Source organism: Tyto alba, unplaced genomic scaffold, assembly GCF_018691265.1.
Source record: "Tyto alba isolate M040663 unplaced genomic scaffold, T.alba_DEE_v4.0 Super-Scaffold_33, whole genome shotgun sequence".
NCBI classification, from domain to species: domain Eukaryota; kingdom Metazoa; phylum Chordata; class Aves; order Strigiformes; family Tytonidae; genus Tyto; species Tyto alba.
The window spans coordinates 14660307-14683440 of NW_024881308.1; the positions used below are offsets into that span (position 1 = coordinate 14660307).

Here is a 23134-nt window from a genome sequence, read left to right on the forward strand (position 1 = left end):
TTGGGTTTGAGCTACAGCACTTTGTTTGCAAAAACATCTAGCTTGAGCTGACATGAATCACCTTGCTTCATTTTTGGCTTACAATCCTCTTTTTCTTCTTTATTTTTTGAAATAAAACAGAAGTACAGCATGGGTTTTTTATTTAATATTTTGAAATGAAATGTGTTAGTGTTTCAAGAGAGAAAACAAGTGTTATTTGAAAATACTGAAATAGTTCAACATTTGCCCCTTTTTTTCTGTCAATACTGTTTGCTGAATTGTAACATGAATTGTCAAGTAGCTTTTGGTTTCCTTCCAAAAATTAATTTTTCATCAAACTCACCATTCTCAGAAGATTAGTTGTCTATAACTGCTGTATACTTAAGCAAGGGCAGAATCATGTACCTGCAGGCTTGTAACTCCCCATCCTTTTGCATCAGCCTTCACCCGGGTGACCTGTGTGAGCTGCTGAAGTGTGAACCAGGGACCTCCAGAAGTATGAGCACAGCGCATTACCAATTGCTTTAGAGGCTTCATTCTGTAGAAGGGGTCCTAAAAGTCACAGATTTGCAGGAAGGGTGCGTACAGCAGCTGCTCACAGGTGACAACAGAGGCATAACAGGCTTCAAGCGGCACAAGATTTGCTCTTTCCCTTAATTATGGCAATTAGGACTGCTTCAATTATGTGAAACTCTTTACAGGACAAAGACATTTTTCAGCTGCTTTTATGACTTGTATTCTTGCATCTACTCAATCCTTGTACTTTTCATTACCTTATGAAAGCATGTAATATATCCTTAAATGCACAAAGCTTTTAAATTCTCCAAACAGATCCTTCTGGTTATTATTTTTTTTTTTTGTACAGCTTTCACTGTCTCACTGCAATGAGTCAAAGCATGTCTGATTTGGTTTCATCAAACCCTGAGCCAGGTTCCACTTCTCTTAAGAATTTTAATTAATACATAATTTGTCCCCTAAAAGTTAGGTGCAATCTTCTTGGCATTCTCTCTTGATTCATTTTGTTTAAAGTATCTGTCTTCCAGTGTGTCTTTTTTTTTTAGTTTGCTCTTGCTCCTTCACTGCTAAAGATCAAATGTTTTTCTTTGTCTATGCCAGGTATATGCCAGGGAGATAGATCCTGGAGGAAGAGTGCTTAATAAGGTCTCTAATAGGCTCTAAATATAATAATCCAAATAGCACTCAAATGGTTGGTGCCTCTCCCTCTTGGTTCAGGCTCTTTATTTTTGTTCTCAGGTTATGAGACTGACTGTATCATTAAAGATCAGACAAATCCCTTTTTTTCATCTGTATGATCTCTGCTTTACCAACAGCTGTGCAGCAGAGCAGAACTTCTGAATGCCTTTTTGACAAGCCCCAGACAGGTCCTCGCCTGTGAAACGTTTTGATGCACTTGAATTAGGTTTGAACTCTACCTTTAGAATTAAAGCTGTTCCTGGTATCGCATGCACACATTTATACAAAAAGCCATTTCTTCATGCAAAAGGAGAAAAGATCGGAGAAGGTGGCTTCACAGTGACCCTGAAAGAGCCTTTGCAGAGTCCACAGGCTTGGCACTTGTAGCAACTGCAGCTGCAGAGACCTGGAGGTACTGCCCGTGGGTTTGGGGTGGGTGAGGAGTGACCTACACTTCTCAGCTCCCTCATATAACCTGTGAACTTGATAAAGTGATCAAAGTTGGCATAGTCCTGTCATTGTGGCTGTGATTTTCCAAATTAAGCAGTGCAGGAAATAGAAGGCAAAATGGGTAAGTTATAAGTAATGGAGAAGAGAAGTATTTTCAAAAACAGGCTGGGTATCCTCAGAGGGGGATTGCAGTGTGGTTGGGGATGGGGATGGAAAGTTGCTGTATGAACAAATGAAAAAGAGAGTATCAAATAGAGATGGATCTGATGAGAGAAAATAGAGGTCACCAGTGGCAAACCCTGTAAGATTCAAGTGGTCAAGGAAGACAATGAGAGAAGGCAGGAGAAATGTGTCTTGGTGTGGAGACGTCTGGATCTGGGTGACCCAGCTGCGGCGCCTTGTCTGTGTGAGCAAGGAGAAGCAGCATGTCTAAAACATCCCCCAAAGGAAAACATCCACAGCAGTGATGGAATGATGCACAACAAATCCTCTGGGCTGGCTGAGATCTGGCTTTGGCGATTGTCCTCCTCTCTGTCACTCACATGTTGATTATAAACAACAGCCCAGCAGGGAGTTGAGTCTTGAGAACATTTAATTTCTGTCTTAAACAAAATCAAATGATGCCTCCCTAAGCTGGTAATTCAATACAAGCTGCATGGAGGGAACGACACACATTGGTGCTTCCCATTCCCACCAGCTTTACCTGCCATGCTTTACCTTTGCCAGCTCCATTTAAGTCCATCAGACATGAAGGAAGCAGCATTTGCATACTTGCTTACACCTGTTTTTAAAACCATTTAAAAGATAAGAGACAATCAGAAGGAAAATGTGCTACCAAGAGACAATCAGAAGGAAAATGTGCTACCACTCTTATTGCTTTGCCCGTGATGCCACCCATGCTGAGCCTTGCTTGCCTGAGACATTATGACCCATTGCTTCATGGGAGAGGTCAGATTGGTGTAAAACAAACACCACTTTCGTTCTTGCACGCCCTGCTTTAATATCCCTCCTCCTCCTTCAGCACTTTGAGTGCCATCAGAATAATTGAGGACATGGCTGTTTTAATTCCTGTGACTTGATTTCAGAGTTAGCAACATATGGCAATTAGAAGACTCACTTCTCCAAGGTACCACAAATTCCTTTAAACAACGATGAACATTGTTAGTGATCCAAACTCAGTCTGCATTGGTGAAAAGACATGATTTTTTCCCTGAAATCTAAATTTTGCTTTATTCATTTATAATATCTATGTACTCAGTCTGCCTGCCTGGCATTTCATCTCCCCTGTGGATGTTTTTATTGCCTTTAGTCAAAGCAGTATTACACAGGAGTTAGACTGAGGTATGGAAAGTCAGACTTCCCAGGGTCACTTGAAGGCTTCATTTAAAAACAAACCTTGCTAGAAAACAGAGAAAGTCATTGTGAAAATGCTTGTGAAGAAAAGGTTTAGATCAGATCTAGTTATTTTCTGCCTCCATTTACTTACCTGAAAAACAGGAGTAATAAAAACTTTCTTGTACCCAGAAGGGAATGGACAGTTTTGCTTAATGAATCACTTAATGTCTTTGTCCATAAAATGCTGAATAAATTCAACATACTTCCACCATTTCAGCTCTATGTATGCTATTCTCTCTCCATGAAAATTCATTGCACTACCTGAATACTGAGCGCTAATGAGAATTCTCTGCACTTAAAGGGCTGAAATTAAAATATCGCAATTACTGAAGTATGTTCCATCAGATGGAATTATTTATGAGAACTTGTCACTTAAAAGACTCTCAGTTTTTACTGAATTGGAAATCAAGAAGTTTCAGGCTGCTGTCATTTCTTCTTTCTACCAGAATGACACAGGAGGATGTCTTCCTACAATGCAATGAGTTATTTGGGAGAACAGAGTCCAAGATTTCTTACATGTCTTCTCTAACTACTGTGGTTCAAGTGAAGTATCTCAAAATAACTCAGAGCTGAAGAGCTTTATCTTCACCTATTTTGATGCTTACCTTTCTCATGACTGGTTCTTCATGGAAAGTGAATCTGTAAGGACTTCAGTTTATTGTTCTGGCATGCAATTTAGTCCTAGGTGTTGACCATAGGGAACTTCACCCCACCAAATATTTACATTTTCCAGTATTTTTGGCAGAGACAGATCTTAACTTGGCACCCTGGATCCCTTATGCCCCTCTTCACATGTTCAAAACTTGGAGAGCTCATTTTGTAAGGCCACACTCAGATCCCAACTGAATAGGTCACCCCTCTAATACTTTGGGGCTTCACTGCAAACAGTTTCTTTTCAACTGGAAGAGGTAAATGATATTAGAAGTGCATCTGTCATCCCTTGTGAGGCATGATTTTGTAGGCAGAGGAAATATCTTTTCTTAAAATTGAATTGAACTGAAATGAAAAACAAGTAAGCAAAAAAAAAGATCTTGGTGAGTTCCTGTGCAAGTGAATCCTAGTTTGATCTCAGGCAGGATCAGACACTTCAGTTACGTATCAGAAAATCAACCTGGGTGTAACTTGCCTGTTAACAGGCTAGCAAGTGGGAGTCAGTCTGGTCTGTGTGGTGCAAAGATGCTGACAGAAGAAGATAACTAACACCCATGGGTGCCTGGCAGCAGGAGAGGTACATATAGTCCCTGGGGTGGGGGTGAGCTGAGGAGTATCCCACTGTACCATGAAAGCAGAACGTGTCATGTTCCATCTTGTGTTAGTTAAACCATTGGCAGTGGCTCGTCTCAGAAGTAGCTGCTTATGCTTAAAATTAATTCATTGGTTTAAGGGTAGGAGGGGTCACCGTGAATCTTGGGTTTTATTAGCCTTTTACAAATAGAAATGTTTTTGAGAAATGAATAGTAATAGTGCTGGTTCTCCATCCCTGCCTTATTGTTGAAGGGACAAAAAAGACTGGAGAAATTAATTGCATTTGAAAGGTATCAGATATAAGAAAAATGAAGAAGTCATCAGTCACTGAGATGTGAAGAATGTTTCATTAGGAAGCCAATTTGCCCTTTATTGAGACTGACGTGTGCAGGTACTTGCCTGGCAGTATCCGCCAGCTTTTGGCTGTGAGGCTCTGAGCAGAGCCAGACCTCTCCTTGACGTATGGGCTGATCCTGTCCCTCTTCCCACCCCACGTTGATTCACATTCTCGAGAAATCCTGGGGGAAAATGGAGTATCTTTAAAACATTTTGAGACAGAAATCAGCCACCAGAGAGACCCAAACCAGCAAGGGCAGGAGCTGGAGCATCTCATCTCTCCTGCTTCTCACCTGCGTTTCTGCCAGCGGCTGAACCTCTGCAGAGGGGAAGATGAATGGGGTTTGGCACATTGCCCTTGAGAGGCTGCCAGTCCCCATGTGAAGCAATGCAGGTTTATCCTTGGGCATTGAAATGGTACCAAAGTGGTTGAGTGAATGAGGTGGCTGGAGAAGAGCAGCAATTGCACCCCTTGCCGTGACTGCCAGAGGCTATGGGGATCCTTCCTTAGCCCAGAGCCTGCTAGGCTTAACTGGGATATTTGTGGGCAGCGTGCTTGGGCTGACACACTGTCACCCTGGGCACAAGCTTGGGGCCAGGGAAGGGTCAGTACATACAAGTGAGCTCACGGTAAAAGCCAGGAAGAACCAAAAAGGCGCTTTGTCACAAATCTGCAGGCATCTCTTTTCATCAGGCCTCTCACCCATGCCAGGCTGGGGTTTGTGCTCACAGGGACGGCATTCAGGGTAAGCCAAGCATCTTCTCTTTGTAGAAGTGTGAAAGCCTAACTGCTCAGCCTGCCCGAGAGCAGAGGCCAGACACAGCGAGGCTGGCTACGGCACGCGGCAGCGGTTCGTGCCGGCGGCTGCCGGCTGCCTGGAGAGCTGCTTTCATGGTTTGTGATGACTCTTCCTCATTTCATGCAGGAATGGACATGGCACATGCTCAAACAGTGGCAGTGCTGTCCAATAACTACTAGCCTTTTGCAAGTAGAGGTAAGGAAAAAGATCAAAGGATGATTTTGCGGTCAAGTTTTGTTCAACAGCAGCAGCAAACAGAAACGTAATGTGTCAGTTCACTGTTGGGGCAGCAAAGCCAGATGCTCCCTGTGCTCCAAATAAAAGGTGCTTCATTTCTCTGTGCTTGTTCTGAAACTAGTTCTTAGTAGTGAATTAAAAATTTTAAAAAATTAAGGGCTAAATGCTCAGATCTAGGATATGAATATTTATGACAATATTGGACTTGCAAATCTAAGGTAATTTAAATGTCAAAACTGGTGTAAAGTCTTTCCTTTGGAGGATAAGTCAGAGAAAATTAATCTTGATTACAAGTCATAACATTGGGAAATTAGCATCTTAGGGCAGCAGTGATAAACACTTCTGTACATCCCCTTTTTAAGTCATGTATTTTACAAAGATGAGAATTAATTTTAATAAAAAAATAGCCCCTTAATTAACCAGTTAGGTAATTAACAGGGAAATCCTGGTTGCATTCATGACACTGTGATTTTTTCATCTTGCTAAATCACCTCCTCTTCTGCAAGGACTCTGCCTCCATAACTGTTTGGAGAGGAATCATTCCTACCTGAGACTGAGTCTTGTGTCTGGGAAGCCTGCCTTAGGGATAAAAGCAACAATTTTTGCACTGAAATTCTTGTGCTTAAAAAAGGAAATTATTTTAGTTAGTACATAGCAAAGGCCAGTGTAAACAAGTGTCAGCAACATCAGCTGCGAGGTCTCTGTGAGCAGAGGATGACGTATCAGCAATCACACTCAGATCCTTGAACAGGACCATGAGTTACTGGGTACCTGCAGAGATTAGATCCTGATTCTTGTATTGCAGAAGTCAGGGTATTGGAAAGTGATTTCTGCTCCAGCTTCTAGGTCAATGTTTTCAGCCATTTGTCCATGGACCCTTGTGGTTTTGAGAAAGGTAAATCTGAAAAACAACACTACTGTTAACACACTGCAAATTGCTATGCAGGAGTTTGAACAGCCATGGGGAAATAGTTAGAGATTTTCTAAACCTGCAATCAGAATCTTAATTTAAGGAATAGCAATTTATAACTTTGCAGGCAGCCACAGCTCCATATAGAATCCAGGGAGTTAATTAGCCCAGCACCTCAGACTTGCCTCATCCATCAGACTTTTAGCCAATCTCAAATGCTGGCTACAGCCAGATGCTTTGGGGTAAGCTCCAAAGAAATTTATAGCAGAAAAGAAGCCACCACACAGACAAAATGTCTTCCTCATGCCAGTCATCTGGTAGCTGGATTATGCCTTAAAGCAAAGTACGTTACATAAAGAATGTATTCAGTAATGACTCCTCAGCAGCTACACCAGAAACAAATCTGACATTTGGCCTATTAGTCTTACTTGCAGTCTTATCTGATAGCATTTGGTCCTACATGTTCATTTTGTACTTTAGTTTAAAAAAAAGAAAATCAATTTTGAGAAATGGAAATGCTATCACAACTTGTCTTTTCTACGGTTTGCGGTAGAGAGCCATGACCTTCTGGATATGTTTTGCCTTGTGATCATTTTCTGAAAGACCATGCGGTTTTGGGGTTACAGTGACCTTCTAGCTGTCCAGTGAGGCTTCGGACCTGCAGCTCATTGGGACCTGACCTGTTCAATGCAGTGGGTTTTAATTAGCCAACAGAGACATTATCACCAGGGAAGGTTGACTCTCATACTTGCTTCCCCCTCTATCTACTCTAGATTTAGGATTTCTCTCTCTGCCATCACCTTTCTTTGCTCATCACTTGATGCAACATGTACTTTCATACTGTCCCTACTATATGTGTATTTACCTGCTGATTTACCTTCACGGTTTTGTAAGGCAGCAGCTCAGCAGCCTGAAACCAGGAGATCCTCTGAGCTCCTTGGAGATGACAGGTCTCTCTGCAGCCCTTCAGTTTGTCTCATCTCCCTGGCAAAATGGCTTTTCTCCAATAACATGCCCCCCTCTCCCTTCCTCAGGTTGACACCTGTAATTCTACAGTAAGAGCAGCAGAGTGCATAGTATTACTGTAAAAATAATAAATAGGCCCTTTTAAGTAGTCTGGAAGTCTGTGCATGAATGATCACCCCATTTTCTCTTATGGTTTACCATCCAAAAATGTTTTGAGACCCAAGGTGTTGTCTCCACAGCAGCCCTGTATGCCCATTGCAGCACAGGTAGCTAGTCAGCTTTAATACCCCTACTTGTGGAAGGTGGTATTGGCTCTGGATGGAGATGTCCAGGATGACTGTGGCCGCCTCGGAACCTCTTGCAGCAGCTGCTCTTTTCCCTGAAAGTGCCAAGCTAGCCAAGCAAATGCTCGTTGCTGGTCTCCCAGCCCCACTATGGCTCCAGTTGGTGGCTAGTTCAACCCTTGCATCCATCCTGCATGGAGAGAGACCTGTCTCAAAGCTTCAGGCATGGAAATTGCTCACTCAAATGTAAATGCACAATTGCATTCAGATCTCAAGGATTCTTTGAGAAAAAAATAGCTCCGAGTGTCTCCAGCTATCATGCTTTCATTTTTGTCCCTTTCTGCATTTATTTGAGGCATTTGTATTTCACCCTTACAACACAGAAAAAAAAAAAAAAAAAGTGATACACAGATCGAGTGAGAGTCAATGGGCTTTTTTTTCCCACTCTCTGGACAGATTTCTTCCCTTTCCCCCCGCCCCCAGCACTTCGCATCCTCAGCTCTCCATCTCTCTCTTGCTGTAAGTATCCTTAGCAATGCATGGATTCTGCAGATGTGCTGAGGCACACACAGTGCTGCAGAAAAACCAACCGCCACACTCAGATTGCACAGCCTGGGCTGAGAAAACCCCTAAAAATTATGCATATTATTAAGGGTCCTTCCCAGAATGAGAAGCTGTCCAAGGTGGAGGCTGTTTCATGTGCAGCCAAGACCTTTGGAGCTGGGGATGATGGGGCTGGGAGGAGGACCAAGCAGCAGCCACCTTCCTGAGCAGGAGCCCTGGGAGGCAAAGAGGACACAACTTCCTCCTGACCTCCCTGCTTTCCCCCAGGGCCAGCCCCTGGATCTGAACACGCTGATTACAATGTGCACAAACACATTTTTTGCTGGTCTATTCATTCAGTAACAGCCATTCCAAATACTCTACAGGAAAAAGACCTTATTTCAGCTGTTCCCAGAGTCAACAGGAACAGACCTAAAAAAATAGACTGTAATATAACAATATAATGACATGTCTGGTGATTAAAGCTGCCTGAGAAGGGCAGATGTACAGATGCACTTGCATTCACGCTGGGAACATGAGAGGACCAAGTCGCTCCAAATTCACCCTGTATTCCTATTTTTGTCCCGCTGGCATTCAGTTTATGAACTGGGCAATGAAATGTAATTAATGGGGGACACACATCTAGTGTGTGTGAAAGGAAGAAAGACAAATCTGGTTTTGTGTTACATTTACGTCTTGCCCACAGAAAGAGTAAAAAACCAAAAGGTTTTGGCCAGCATGAAAGAGGTCCTCCATGAAGTACAAATGCGCTTTCCTCCTTCAAAAATAGAAAACTGCAGGAAAGTGACTGAAATTTTCTCAGGTTTGGTAAGATCATAAAGAATCTAAGACCTTCATGAATAATCCCATGATGATAAATCAGTAAAACAAGTCTGTAAACAAAAATGTGCTTCTTGATTTGCCTTGGTCCCACTGTTCAAGCACAGCAGAGGGAGATAATTTTAGTCTTCCTCAAGACACTACCTAGTCAACTCGCTTTCTTGGTTGCTCATCCAGTCATCCTGATTAAGAGATGCATAGTCAGGTCTCTCAGAGCAGCGGGAGAGAGATTCAGGAGAGAGGAGTGCACACTCAGCTCTACTTGACCTTGCTTGCTTTCGAGAGGTCAGCTACATTTCCGAAGCAGAACATCTTGAAGAAGAGCTGGAGATCTCTCCAGCCCACTTCAAAGCCTGATGAGAGGAGGGACAGGTACTGCCTCCTGAGAAGGACTGCCATGGAAATAGGGACTTCAAAAGGGTCTTGCAGCATTAACTTACTCAAGAGAAAGCTAAAACCTCACACTGCTAAATATCACCGCTGTACCAAGGTTTTTATGTCAATCAGATGTTTGACTAGGATAGGTGATGCTTGCTGCCCCTGGCTGTGGGGCACTACTTTAGGTTGCGATTAATTTGTGTAAACTGGAAAAAAATAAAAACAAAAGATCTGCACTGCCACAGCTTAATAATGCAACCTGGGGAGGAACTGTAGCATTTTCTCTGTAAATTAAAGAATGTTCCAAACTTCAGCTTTAAAGTTCAGACCCCCAGAGAGATTGTTAGATTTTAATTGCTACCTTAATCAACATTTATTAGTGCTAACCAAAGCTCCTCATAGATTTAAAATTCAAGCCATTTGTCAACTACTAATTATTTTAAGCAGACAAGCTGTTATTTTATCAGCTGTATTAATGTGACTTTTCAGCATATGTGAAATATTACAAATAGCGTCAGAAAATTTGATCCTAAAACATAATTCAACAGATAAATCATTCTTTGCCATGATCTCACTCGTGTCTCAGACACCTATAGCACCTTTTAACCTCATTTACCTCCACCTCACCTGGCAGAACATGCCAAACCAGAATCAGGTCCAATGTGTTTTTCAAGAGGAACACGATTTGTTCTTTCTATCTGTTTTGGGTTGAGGTATTTTTTTAAATTAACTCTCCTTTGAATCCTTCAGTTGTGTGCGTGCCTCATGCATCAGGCAGAAGGCTTTAGTTGCTGGCTTGGTTTATAGCAAAGACTCTCTCTTAAATCTTCAGTATCATCCCGGGGGATGGAACTGATTTATTAATTACTCCTCACTCTCACTCTAATGAGCGTGAGCTCGCCTGTCAGCCAGCTGCTGGTTGCATCCCCATTCTGACCACACAACGAGCTGGAGAGGGGGGGTCGCTGCAGCTTTGCACACCCCTGCTCTGCCCAGACCCAGTTTGGGCACTGGCAGCGGAGGGGAGCCCAGCACCCCGCTCCTGCACGGCCGTGCCTGGCTGCGGCGTTGCCACGTGCCGAGTGTAACACTGAAGTTGATAGTCACCACGTGAGCGGAGCAGACCCACATCTTTCTTTGTCATGATCCATCTACCAAGAGAGTGTGGGAAGAAAGCAAGCAAGCACCGCTTGATTAACTGTTTACTGCTCTTTGCAGTTAGAAATCTTCACTTATTATACTCCCATGCTTGTGCTTTGTTTTGCTCCTAAAACACTGATTAGAAATCCCCACGCTGGCATGCTCCTTGTAAGTGACTTCATACCCACGTAGGCAAAAGCCATCCGTTTCCATTATCAGGGATGAAATGACTCAATATTACCAGAACAAGAAAACCTGGGGGATAATTGACTGTCACCACGGTTTGACTCTTTTTTTGACATCATCTGTGAGAGAATATCCAAGTATAACAGTCTCTTTCATTACAACAGCTATCCCAAGCATGAACCAAAGAAGTATGGAATAACGAGCAGATAATAGAGAATCAAGGATCCTGATATTGGCTCTCAAAATCAGCTGCTGTGATTTATTTTCATGACGATACACCCCTGAAACACATGTGTAGTCTGTGCTCTTGTTAAGGCTGCGGCAGCCGCCACTCCTGCACCCATCCCAGGGTGCAAAACCTGCACAGCGGGAGCAGTAGCATCGGATGTGCTGAGTGCTTGCAGTCGTGGCTAACAGCATAGGGAAGACGATGATTTTCTTGGTTTTGACAAGAAGGTCATTAGCTACCCTCGACAGAGAGCACCAGGCCTCACCAGGGGAAGCACCAAGCCATGGAGGCACTTTCTTTGGATGAACGTCCGCTGCATAAACCCCCACAGCTTGTGCAATGTCTGGTGAAAAAGAAGATAGGCAAGAGGAGAGACACAAAATAACTGTAAAATCTGGATTAGGATTACTCAGATGTCAGGAGCATTAGGCACTGTATGAACATTTATTAAATTATTTAGAGGGCTGACAAGCAGCAGAACCGGAGAAAACTAAATATATTTTGATAGGAGATGGGCAATATCCCTTTGGCAAAAACAAGTAGGAACCAACATACCAGCAGACAGTGAGAAGTATCTGCACTGGTAAATTATTTAATGCATACTTCCAACCTGTCATTTGAAGCTGAAGTATTATTTCCCCTTCAGTAGAATATAGCTACTGGGGAGCGTAAGAAGGAAATAGTAACAAAGACCCGCATGTTCAAAGGGAAAATCAAGAACATTATTCCCTGAGTTCTTGTTCAACTAAAAATATTGCCCTAAATAGTGCTATGGATAACTAGAGCTGAGGAGCAAAGCTGAGGCCAGTAAATGGGCAGCATACAAATTGACTTTATTCTTGTTTACAAGCAAATTTGGGTAAATTTAATTAATTTACCTTGCAGCTCAATCTACCCAATCACAGGAAACTAAGACAGAAGATTTCCTGAAGGAGGAAGGGGGCAAGATTTGGTGCTTTCAGGTTAATGATGATGTGATGGAGGATCATCACTGTTTCTGTTGCTTCTTCCTTCCTTCCTCCCTCACCAGGTACAGAGAGGCAGCAACCATACTGGACCATAGCCCTTCCATTTTATCTTCCACACATCCCTCTTAAATCAATGGCAGGAAGACCTAGATTAACTGAATTGAGATGTACAGAAGACCCAAATCCATAATCTTTATCAAGTGTAATCCTAGTGAGGATTTGTTGTTTTGGGGTTTTTTTTGTTGTTTTGTTGTTGCTGTTGGTTTGGGGGTTTTTTTGTTTGTTTGGGTTTTTTTGTTGTTGTTGTTTTTTTTTTGTTTGGGGTTGGGTTTTTTTTTGGTAACTGGCTTACTCTTTCATTTTTCTAAAGAAACATTCTTTTATCCTTCAGTTATATTGAGTGATAAAGCTGAATATCCATTATGTACAACCAGGAATTCTGCAACACAGAGTGGAAAACCTTAAAAACCTTCCCATTTGCCCATTCTTCAGTCCATTATTTCCAGAATTTCCTGAATTTTTCTCTCTGTGGGAGCTGGAATGAAATCAGAACCATTCAGGTTTGCGACTGCTGGGTATCCAAATATCAGGAAAGGAGGAACTTTTCTCTTATGAATACTTATAATGAAGAAGGTTCTCTGCCATTTAGCAAGGCAATGAAGAGCTCTGAGGTCCCCAGAGAGTTTGATACTTGGGTGTTAACCTTGTGTACAATTAGGAATAATAAGCTTTACATCAAACATGTATGAATCATACCTTTTTGCTATTACTTATGATAAATCTGAAAATACTTTAGGCCACAGGATTGTAACTATGCATAGAAATGATGATAAATGATCTACTCAGGTATCCAGTCAAGCCACCACTACCCAGTGTTCTGCCATCTTTGCAACCCATCATGAGCAAGAGACCCATTTAAGTTGTTCTGCATCAGATTTATTTTTTTTAATGAACAAATGTTTTCTCCATGGAGGGAGATTTATGAATGGGAAAGCTGGTGAACTGTTTTTGCTATAGAGATATGATGGGGTTTTTTTGTCAGTGTGCAATTTATTTCCATCTGTTCTGTATCTGATTAACTCCTGCAGAGTATGTGATTAACTTAACTTCTCAAGATCATTAGCTGCTCTGCATTGCCATTATAGTTCATCAATGTGGGACCACACATAGGCTTGGAAATATTACACGTTGGTTATTCTTAATACCTTAACCCACACTGACTGGTCATTCTCTCATGATGGCCATGGATCTGAAGAGAGAAGGCATGTTACCAAGAAAACATCACTACTCTGGAGCAAGCACAAAGTACTAATGAAAATGGAGTTTAAGCAGATCTTCCCTCTGATCTCAACGCTAGAGCTAAATTAAGCCTTTTGGAAGAGTTCATGTCTGGCATTAGTCAGTTGGAGACAACGTTGGAGGCATCCAGCCAACACAGAGGGGAGGACAACTAGCCCGTGAGTGGTCCCTGTGCATTACCAGGCTGACCTTGCAGATAGCCAAGTACAGCACAGACTGAAGCAGAGTGCATGCTGTCACCGTAAGCCTTGTAGTAATGTGCATTTTCTTCTGATAGAAATACCTACCAATACAAAACCTGAAACATTTTAATAGAAGCAAGCAGCCAGAGCTCATGCACAAGTCTTTGCATTGTCCTTTGAGTTGTCTTTTAAGGGATTTTCCTTAGTGAATAAGGCCAGTAAATGGATGTGTCAGTAACAGATTCTCACATGTCCTTGCCATGCAATTGAGTACCAGTCTCGTTGACATTAATGGCTGAAGGACAGTAGCATCACAGGGACAGGGTCTGGTCTGGTCACTTGGGAGCATCCATCAGCTCCATCTGACAGTTTATCTTCAGACTAGTGTGCTCTCTTTCTTCACCTAAGCAACAGTACCTGCAGTCCCCTATTCCCAAACCCTATCCAAACCAAGAAAACTGGGACTCCTGTAGAGGTTTAAAATACAAAGATTTGGCAAGTTCAAGATCCTGCAGCTAATGCCAGCTGAGGTCAGAAAAACCTGCTGAGTTATTTAATCAGAGATAGATTGGGCAGGACGTGCCCACGTTTGAGGCTTTTCTTAGTTTTCTTTTCCCCTGAATGGCACACGTTTGATGTCCTGCTCGTCTGTCTTTAGGTCAGGCTCACACCCGCATCACTGCCCCGACTCCCTGAGGTTTAGCTGCTGAGACTGCCGTCCATCCCCCTGTCCCCACGCAGCCGTGTCCTAGCTTCAAGGTTTGCCTTTGTAATTCGTATCTGATCGTAATATTTTGACATCAGATACCTGTGCCTGTGAGCAATGTTTCACATCATCGTAACCTTTATTTGAAATGTCTGGGTTTGATATTTAAGACTTTTGAAAAGGCCTCGCTGGGGCAGAGTGAAGGTGCTTCTCAATCTCTCTGGTCTACACTTACAGCTCCCAGAGGGGAACAGGGAGGCTGTTTGAGATGAGATTAAAGCAATTCACACTCTGTTAACTTAGATAAAATATATAGAATCCATACTGACCTGTAGCTGGGTAGAAGAGGTACAGGGATTATGGTGTGATAACAACCAGAGGCTTTTGTGGTTATTTCTCAGAATATTTTAAAGAGAAAATGCTCGTTGGGTTTTGGTATCTTTTCTTTGGTTATTCATCAAGTTAATGATGGGATATAATGTCTCAACACCTGGATGTCCATCAGATATTTACATACTGTTCCTGGTTACAAGGCAAGGGGAGGGTCGTTTCACCCAGCTGATGAAGTCCCAAGGCAGCACGTTTTGTGTCGCGCTGTCCGGTGGTGCGAGGGGACCCGGCAAGGTTGCAGGATCCCACCGTACCCACACGCAGCCACGAAGCAAACCTGCACAGAACACCTACTGCTACCCATCCACGTCACCGGACAGCCTCCGTCCGAGGGTGACGGCTGTGTCACACCGTGTCACGCTGTCAGGCCTGCCTGAGATAGAAACCACCAGAAATAAAACATAACAGGCAAAACTGCCTGAGTAAAGATCGAGGTCCTGCTCAAGTACGCTGTTAGAGCTCCAAATCTACACACAGACTTCAGCACTTGTCCCTATTCCTAATTATCCAGGATTTGTGTTCCCACACCAGGACGCGCTTGTCTGAAATAAAGACCGGTGCCTGTACCCTGCAGAACAGGTCCCCACTAGTGTTGGATACCCACTCGAGCATTTCAGATTCCTTAGTTTATTCTCTCACTTCCATACTCTTTTAAGCTTCCTCCTGCAGATTTAATTTAGATATTTATTAAATTAATCTGAGGGAGGAAAGACTGGAAAGTCTTCCTATCAAAATGTAATGCTAATACACTCTGAAATTAATACAATTCCTCAAAAATTTCCAGAAGAGCTGAATTCCCTTCCTAGGCTGCAGTTTTTCAGCTTCCACATTCCTCCCTGTACCGGGTACTAGCTAACAAAAGCAGTTGTTGTTTTCTCTCATCACTCACAAACGCAGACTTCTCCTGCCCTGTTGTCTCTAAGGAATAGCATTTAGCTGATAACCGCTAGATACTTGGCACAGAAATTTGGAAAGCTACACAAAATGGAGTTTAATTATATGCTAATTTATTTATTGGGGGGAAAAAAATAACTTTGGATTTTTCATCAGATACATCCTATGAACATCAAACATGAGTGCCATTGCCAAGTGTTCCTTTCGGCATGCCAATGCCATGTGCCTTTCCCTTTCCTGCTTTGTCTTCCAAAGGTTGCCGTATCCAGGAATGCAGCATCATGCTTATTAAAGGCTGAAATTATCCACTGGGTAGCTAAAAAAATGTTAATTCCAGCCACTGAGTGAGATAACTGGTAATTTTGTAAAGTACATTTAGTCAAATAAGATTTTTTGGCAGCCGAATGTTGATGTAGCAGAATGTGCTTTTCTGATTGACATATGCTAACAATACTGCCTCCACAGTCAGGGGGAGGATAATTTACTCTTCATTTCAATTGGAAATGAGGTGAAGCAGGATGCGGTAGATTATTGAATCCCAGCTATGTGGTTTAATTGATTTGCTCAAAACCACGAATCAAATGATACCCTGCATCCCCAGTCCTCTCTGTCATCACTTCCAGGAAACCAGCAAAGACAAATCTCCTCCTGAGATAGTTTTCAGCTCCTTTTGAGCCTCTCAACCATTTCACCAGGCGTGTCCTCAAGGGGCGGCTGGACTGGAGGAAAGTCTGCACTGAGAATCCTCCCCAGCTGATAGCCGTTCCATAGCATTTCCCAGCCCGCAGGCAGGTGTGCAGCAAGGAAATGAAGTATGAGAGAAGCTTAGTCAGTCTGGCTGAGGTGTTAACAGCTCACCGTCATCCACACTTCTCTCCGCTATAATCGTCCTTCTGACATCCCTGAAGAGGAAGAGGGAAGAACTGCTCTGAGCATCCCAGCTCACTGCTGGAAGGGGCTGTGTGCCTGGAGACGTGACACTGACAGGGACCACGAATTCGGCTCTGCTGTTACCTCATTTATCAGGTAACAAGGGAACATCTCTGGTCTCTGGCACAAAACCACTGTCATAACGCAGGGCTAAAATTATCCCTAAATCTTGGCTGCCCCCCATGCCTGCCCTGAGGGTGTTGCTCCTGTGGGCAGGGGAGCCCGGCTGCTGCTTCATGGGACGCGCCGGTACAGTGAACCACGCCGTGCTGCTGCTGCTGCTGTGACCAGCATTTCATGCTTTATTTGCTTTGTGGGACTTTATCTACTTATTTAGAAAAAAGGCCTGAGGAATGCCACAAGACACATGTTTGAAAATCTTTTACGATCTCAGTAAAGGAACATTTTCTCATCAAAACTCTTTCAGTTAAAGTATTATGAGTAGTTCTAGTTCTTGGCTTTTTTAATTATGAATTCTTCCAGTGGTGGTGTTTAACTTCCTACTGTATCTCTAGGAAGAGCCTTTAGCCTATTTTTTTAACTTTTAACTGCTTAACTGCTCCAAGACTTGTAAAGCATCTACAAACACTCATTAGCAGTTCTGTACCCCTTCAAAGCCAAGTGCTGATGGACCACGGGCACAGTCAGCTGTAGGTGGCTCAGACGACTGAGTTTTGCTGGCAGCAAAGGTGACCTGTAAATGCCTGTAACAGATGTAATATTTTCCCACCTCCCCTCCAGATACATGTAAGATAAAAGTCTGAGCTTATAGGAGGGATGGAGAAAACATCTTTCAAAGTGGCCTTTGAGTCTGTTCCTCCAGAAGACACTTTGGAGCACAAAAGAATAAACCTTCTCAAAGCTTCTGATTTACAGGATGCATTTAGGCCCTCTGGGGAGACCCTAGGTGAAGTTATATGCTCATCTTCTCCATCACCGTTGTGAGCGAGCTGATGTCTGCTTTTAGTGGTAACCCAGGGAAACCACAGCAGCCAAATAATTTGAGGGATGACCTGGCAAAAGCAAATCACATCAGCACAAAGATTAGCAGAGCCAGGGGAGCAGTTTTCCATACAAAAGATTTAGGAAGAGTCGCAAACCCAAGAACTGGCTTCTGCGTTTGTGTCACTTGATTTTTCTGGTCCCTTCCCCCATGTCTCTCCCACGCTCCTGTTTGGAAGAAGAAAACTCACATCATGCTGAATTCTCTAGTCTCACGCAAAGTCTGATTTTTGTTGATCTGACTGAGAGAGGCTGATAGCTGCTTTTTTTCCCTTCCAGAAGTGTGACTTAATTTCCATAAATTTCCATATGTCTTCTCATGAGCTTATGAAGCCCCATCCTCAGATTTGCTCTGTCTTCTGCGTTCTGCAAAATCCTGTGTACTTTAATGCTTCATGTTTTGGCTGGAATTAAAATCACCTTCAGCAATAGAGGGCTAAGAGAAAGCTGGGATGAAAAGTGAAAAATCGTTAGAGAGCCAGAGAGGGTCAGTGCCTGGGAAGGGCAGGACCCCCACAACCACCGAGATGGGACTGGGAGGGTCAGTGTCACCACCTTGGGGGACTGTGAAGGTGTGGTACCTCTGAGGACTGAGTGAGTCGCAGTGGGTGTCTCTGCCATGACTTTGCATCCGTGGAGTGACCAGATATCCCAGGCATGCCTTCACAGGGATAGGGTCCAGGCACAGATTTCTGCTGGGAGCTCTCCCTCGGATGGCATCCAGGTCATCACCATCCTGCACAGCGCAGCCAGAGGAGTGACTCAGGTCTCTGATTGTTCCTGCTCGGGCGGTGCTGGAAGGGAAGGTTGTTGTTCTGTAAGAGACAAAACACGGTTTGGTCCTGAGGACTATTCCCATCCCACAGATGCTGCCAGTCTGGTGTTTGAACAGCTTTTAGGACTGCACTGATTACAGGAGCAACAGCAGCATGGAAGTGGGTTAGTGTTTCATTCCCTCCTGCCGGTGACAAACATTGTAGTATTGGATTTTCTTCTTTATTTTTTTTTTTTTTTCATGAGGGTTTAGCACACAGTCACAGGGTCTGTGGTGTTGGGTCTTTTTACACTAAAGAGCAGCCAGTGCTAAGCCTTTTCATGCACAGCTTTGTGCTTCTGCATTGTGCTCATGCTGCATGTCACTGTCCATCATGGTGCAGAGCAGAAACCTCGGATCTGGTGGGTTTACACTGATACAAACACATCAGTTTTAATGGAGAGGAGAATCAGACTGAACCATGCTTGGTGATAGCAGAGATGAGGCCAGACCGCTCTGCTTGTGCATCCAAACATGTCTGAATACAGAATTAGTTTAGATCCAGTATCGCACAAGTTGTCCTTTCCATATTGAGCCAACATAAAGCCCAAGACTTTCATGTCAAAAATGAGCCTGGGCACTGTCTACATGCTCCTTCCCAGGACCAGAGTGATCTGTAAAGATATATAAAAAGATATATAAGGACCTAAAGACTCCCATAGGTGTTCACTGACACCCAGTAGCCACTTTAGGCCCACTGATGTTAGGAGTTTCAGTGCTGTAAAAAATCCCATTAAACACCTCTACAAGTCTTCATGCTCCTGAAGACCTTTCAGTATGTAGTCTTGGGAGCTCAGACCAGCTCCTCTTGAAGCAGGGGTGAAACTTTCCACTGGCTTTGAAGAGGTGTTTGAGGCATCAGCTCCAGCAGCGTGCAAAGTCACCTGGAAATGAAGTGTTACTGCACTGCCGTGCACAGTGAGCTGGGGTCCAGACTCACACAACCCAGCAAGCAGCTTGCCAGAAAAAACATTGAATAGAGGGTTTGCAGGAGCGGGGATTACCTTTCCTAGCCTTGATGATCTTCAGGAATTTGTGTTTGCAAATAATTCTTTCCACAAATTAAAACCTTGTGCTTCTGGGGAAAAGACTGATTTTATTTATTTAATTATTTGTTTGGTTTAACTATATGAGAATTCTGGTACAAATCAAGACTTGGAAAAAACCTTTAAATGTAGCCTTTCATAGAAAGTATGCAACTTTTGCACTTTTACCATAACAATTCATAAAAGGGGAAGTTAATGCTATTCTAGACAATTTCCCAAGCTCTTTAAAGACTTCACAATACAATCATGGAATGAATCAAGGCTTTTAAGAAAGCTCAGAAAAGACTTTTTGAGTTCTGCGTAATTCTATTAGGCAAGACTAATTTATAGCTAGGGCAGTGGTTTTGAATGAAAGCCAATAAAGTCTGGAGCTCAGGTGACAGAATGAAGCATTTCCAGAGTTAAGTGTTTCCTTTTGCTGATGTGCAAACATTATTCAGCAGCTAAAACCATAGAAATAGGAGTGGGGAACTACAGGGCTCATTTCTTAGTCTGACCTGGTAAGTCTGAGCAGGTCATTTCACCCCTGCGTATGCCAACTCAGCTCAGCTGCATCATGAAGGTTAAATAAATGAAGTAGGTTCTTTACAAGCACAAATTACTCTCTCAGTGAAACTGTTGTTTTGCACCAGCTGAGAACTTGGTCCCTATTGCTTAATGATCTTTCTTAGTGTCTCAGGGCAACTCCAAAAGATAACTCTTCTTTATATGCAGTAGGCTGTGAGATCTTTTAGAAGCTTAGGAAACTGCTATATATTTAACAAAAGAGGTCATTAACAGCTTGTAATGGTGGGGTATATCTAAGATTTTTCTCAGTCCACAGCAGAGCTCTATTATTATTACCAGCATAAACGAGAGATGTTCTCACCATGTGGGTTGCGAGAGACAAAACCCAGCTGGTACTTCTGCTAAACACATTGAGCTCCGGAGCGCAAAGCTGTATAGAGACTTGATCCATCTAAAGAAAACTTTGGCAACAACAACACTGCCTGTCTTCACCGACAGAGGAGTTGCATCTTTCTCAGATTTATGAACAAAGAAACTTTAAGTGCTTCTGATTGCCAGAGCACCTGCTCCCCTTATGCTTAAGTGCTTCTTATTTCTTTCTTTTATGAATCCCCTGTAGCATCTTGGGGGGTGGGGTTGGATTCTTTCTCCATCTTTCCGTTCAGCTCTGGCATTTCTGAATCCCTCCAGAGCAAAGAGACCACACATCTGCACTAGACACTGGGGGTACAGCAAATGCTTGTACACTGAGGTGATGGTCCTGGGTGGGTGGGTGGGTGGAGAGGGGATGTCTCCATCCGAGCAGATGGAGAACCTGTTTGTCGATGAGGCTTCCCTGGTTTTGCAGTCTGCAGAGGGACATGGGCTTGGCGTGGAGTGCAGGGTTGCTTCTGTGTTTTAGGGCACTGAGGTGCAAGATATGTGGCTCGCTGGGGGAGAAGTTAGCACACCTTGTAACCCTACCACAGGGCAAAGTTCCCTATTGGTTTTAGTAGTTTTATCTTTTTGTCATTTTAGCACTTTTCATAAAATTGCGTCCACGGTGATTTGCAGCACACAGTTTAATTCTTGTTAATATTCTGAAATTTTAAAAATTGATGTGCTGAGCCTTCTCCTGAAGCCATTCAGCGGGGAGGATGAGCCTCGTGGGCACCCAGCCCCGCCGGCAGCTCGCCACACCACCAGGCAGCCTTGCCACAGACATGCGGGCAAATCCTACACGTGCCTCTGTTTCCCTGGGCTGCCATTTGCTAAGAGCAGCTCCAGCAGGGTTCCTAGACAGCCCATAAGGCCCTCACAAAGCCTTCCTGCATTTATTTGACACAAACAGTGACTTCCACTTGATTCAATCACTGCTTAATTTGATCCTTCATTTAATTTTATCAAAACTGTAGTAATCAAATAATTTGTACTAAAACCATTACAACTTCCACTTGTTTATTCTGATCAATATTAATCCTTTAAGGAACAAGGTTTATTGCATAATTTGGTTATGAGATAACAAAATGCTGTCATTAAATCTACAAGGAAAGGACAGAACACAAAAAATAAAGTTAAAAAGATCCCAAGGAGTGCTCGTAATAAAGAAAAAAGACAATAACATACTGTTATTTAGAAGTCACGCTATGTACAATGAAAGCTAAGAAGCATCCTGCTGTTCACGAAATGAAAGGATCAATGGCATGTTTCGGTGGAGACATTTCTGGCAATGAACTCTACTGAAAAGGGGAAGACAACTTAACCAGATGCAAATGAATTTGCCTTTTTTGAGTATTGACCCACATGAATGAATGTACGTCAGTGGTGTTTGAGTTTCCCCTCTGAGCCATAAGCCTTCAAAAGCCAAAGCCAGCAGTGTAAAAGGAGGGAAAAGATTTCCACTGCAGGCTGTTTCTGTGTTGCTTTGAGAAATAAAACACAATTTCCTGCTCTACTGATCCACCTCATCCCCTGACCATGCCACATCTCTCCCCCGCAGGTCAACACTTTCATCTCCTTCGTGTTCCCCATGGTCGTCATTTCTGTGCTCAACACCATCATCGCCAACCAGCTCATGGTCATGTTCAGGCAGGCTGCCCAGGAAAACCAGGTCTGCACCATCGGCGGGCAGCAGACGATGCTCAGCATGTCCATGGAGCCCAGCCGCGTGCAAGCCTTGAAGCACGGCGTCAGGGTCCTGCGTAAGTATTCACATATTTTGGCATGGAACTGGATAGTGGTGTCTAAGTAAATAAGATTTGAAGAGTAATAGGTTGAAATTGGTAAACGCTTTCACTCCAAAACGTATTTTAAATTTAAATTAGCTCTTTTGGGAAATGCAAATTGCCCTCAAACACTTTGACATTTGCCAAAATTGTTCAGTTCTTGTCTTAAAGCCCCAAACTTTGGAAAATAAATCTGTTTGTTCTCTCAGTTTCTTTCCTTCTTCATCTATTTCTTGATGAGTCACTAACAGTTTTACAGGGAATTTTATCCTCTATTTTCCATTATTGTCTTTTTCTCTCAGAGACACTTTTCTGAGTCCTAACCTTCCCTTAAAGGATTAAAAAAAAAAAAAAGTCATATAGAGAAAGGAAGATATAGAGAGATTTAAGTATTACTTAATTAACTGTGCACAATAGGGGAGAAGTTGAGAAAAAAAATCACATTTAAATATATTTCATGTTCTGCAAAACAGAAACAACTTGATAACATCAAGCTTTCCTGCTTCTTTTTCTAGTTCTGGCCAGCTCCAGCCTGAACACCTGTCTTTTAGCTGGTGCTGGTTTTAGGATTTGAGTGTGACCGGGGGACTGATGTAGTTTTAAAAACAAATTTTTTTCATGGGATTGGGTTTGAAGAGATCAGCTAGAATACACACAGAGCACAGGGTACACAGCCCCACTGGCATTGCCCATGGTAAATCAGATGTGCAAATTTCTCTCAGCTGTTAGAAGCAGAGACTTTGGAAACCCAGTGTTGGGGGTTTCCTTCCCCTGCTCCCAAGGTAAAAGCAGGAGCTACTCTGAAGGTGCTCTCTGCTTCATTAGAGGTGTGCGGAAAATCAGTTTTCTCCTGAAGATACGCACACAGGAGAAAAGAGTTTCTCACAATCAATTACAGCTTTAATTCAGATTTCAATTTCCCTCTCTCTCTTAGGAAAAAAAAAAAAATGGCCAAATTAGATTTTTTAAAAAAGATTTTTGATTAATTCAGACTCTTACTAGTGTTTCTCCTCTTCAAAACTCTGATAACATTAAAACTGATTTGATAGCAAAACATTCCTCACATAATCCCATACACCT

General features: G+C 42.9%; 1 protein-coding gene across 1 annotated transcript in view; it reads left to right on the plus strand.

Moving 5' to 3' along the window:
• NTSR1 (neurotensin receptor 1) overlaps window positions 1–23134 on the plus strand; it is a 63577-nt gene that overhangs the window by 22658 nt on the left and 17785 nt on the right. The window contains exon 2 of the mRNA XM_033010464.2: window positions 21829–22030. Coding sequence (XP_032866355.1) covers window positions 21829–22030 — 202 coding nt within the window. The remainder of the gene's footprint in view (window positions 1–21828; window positions 22031–23134) is intronic.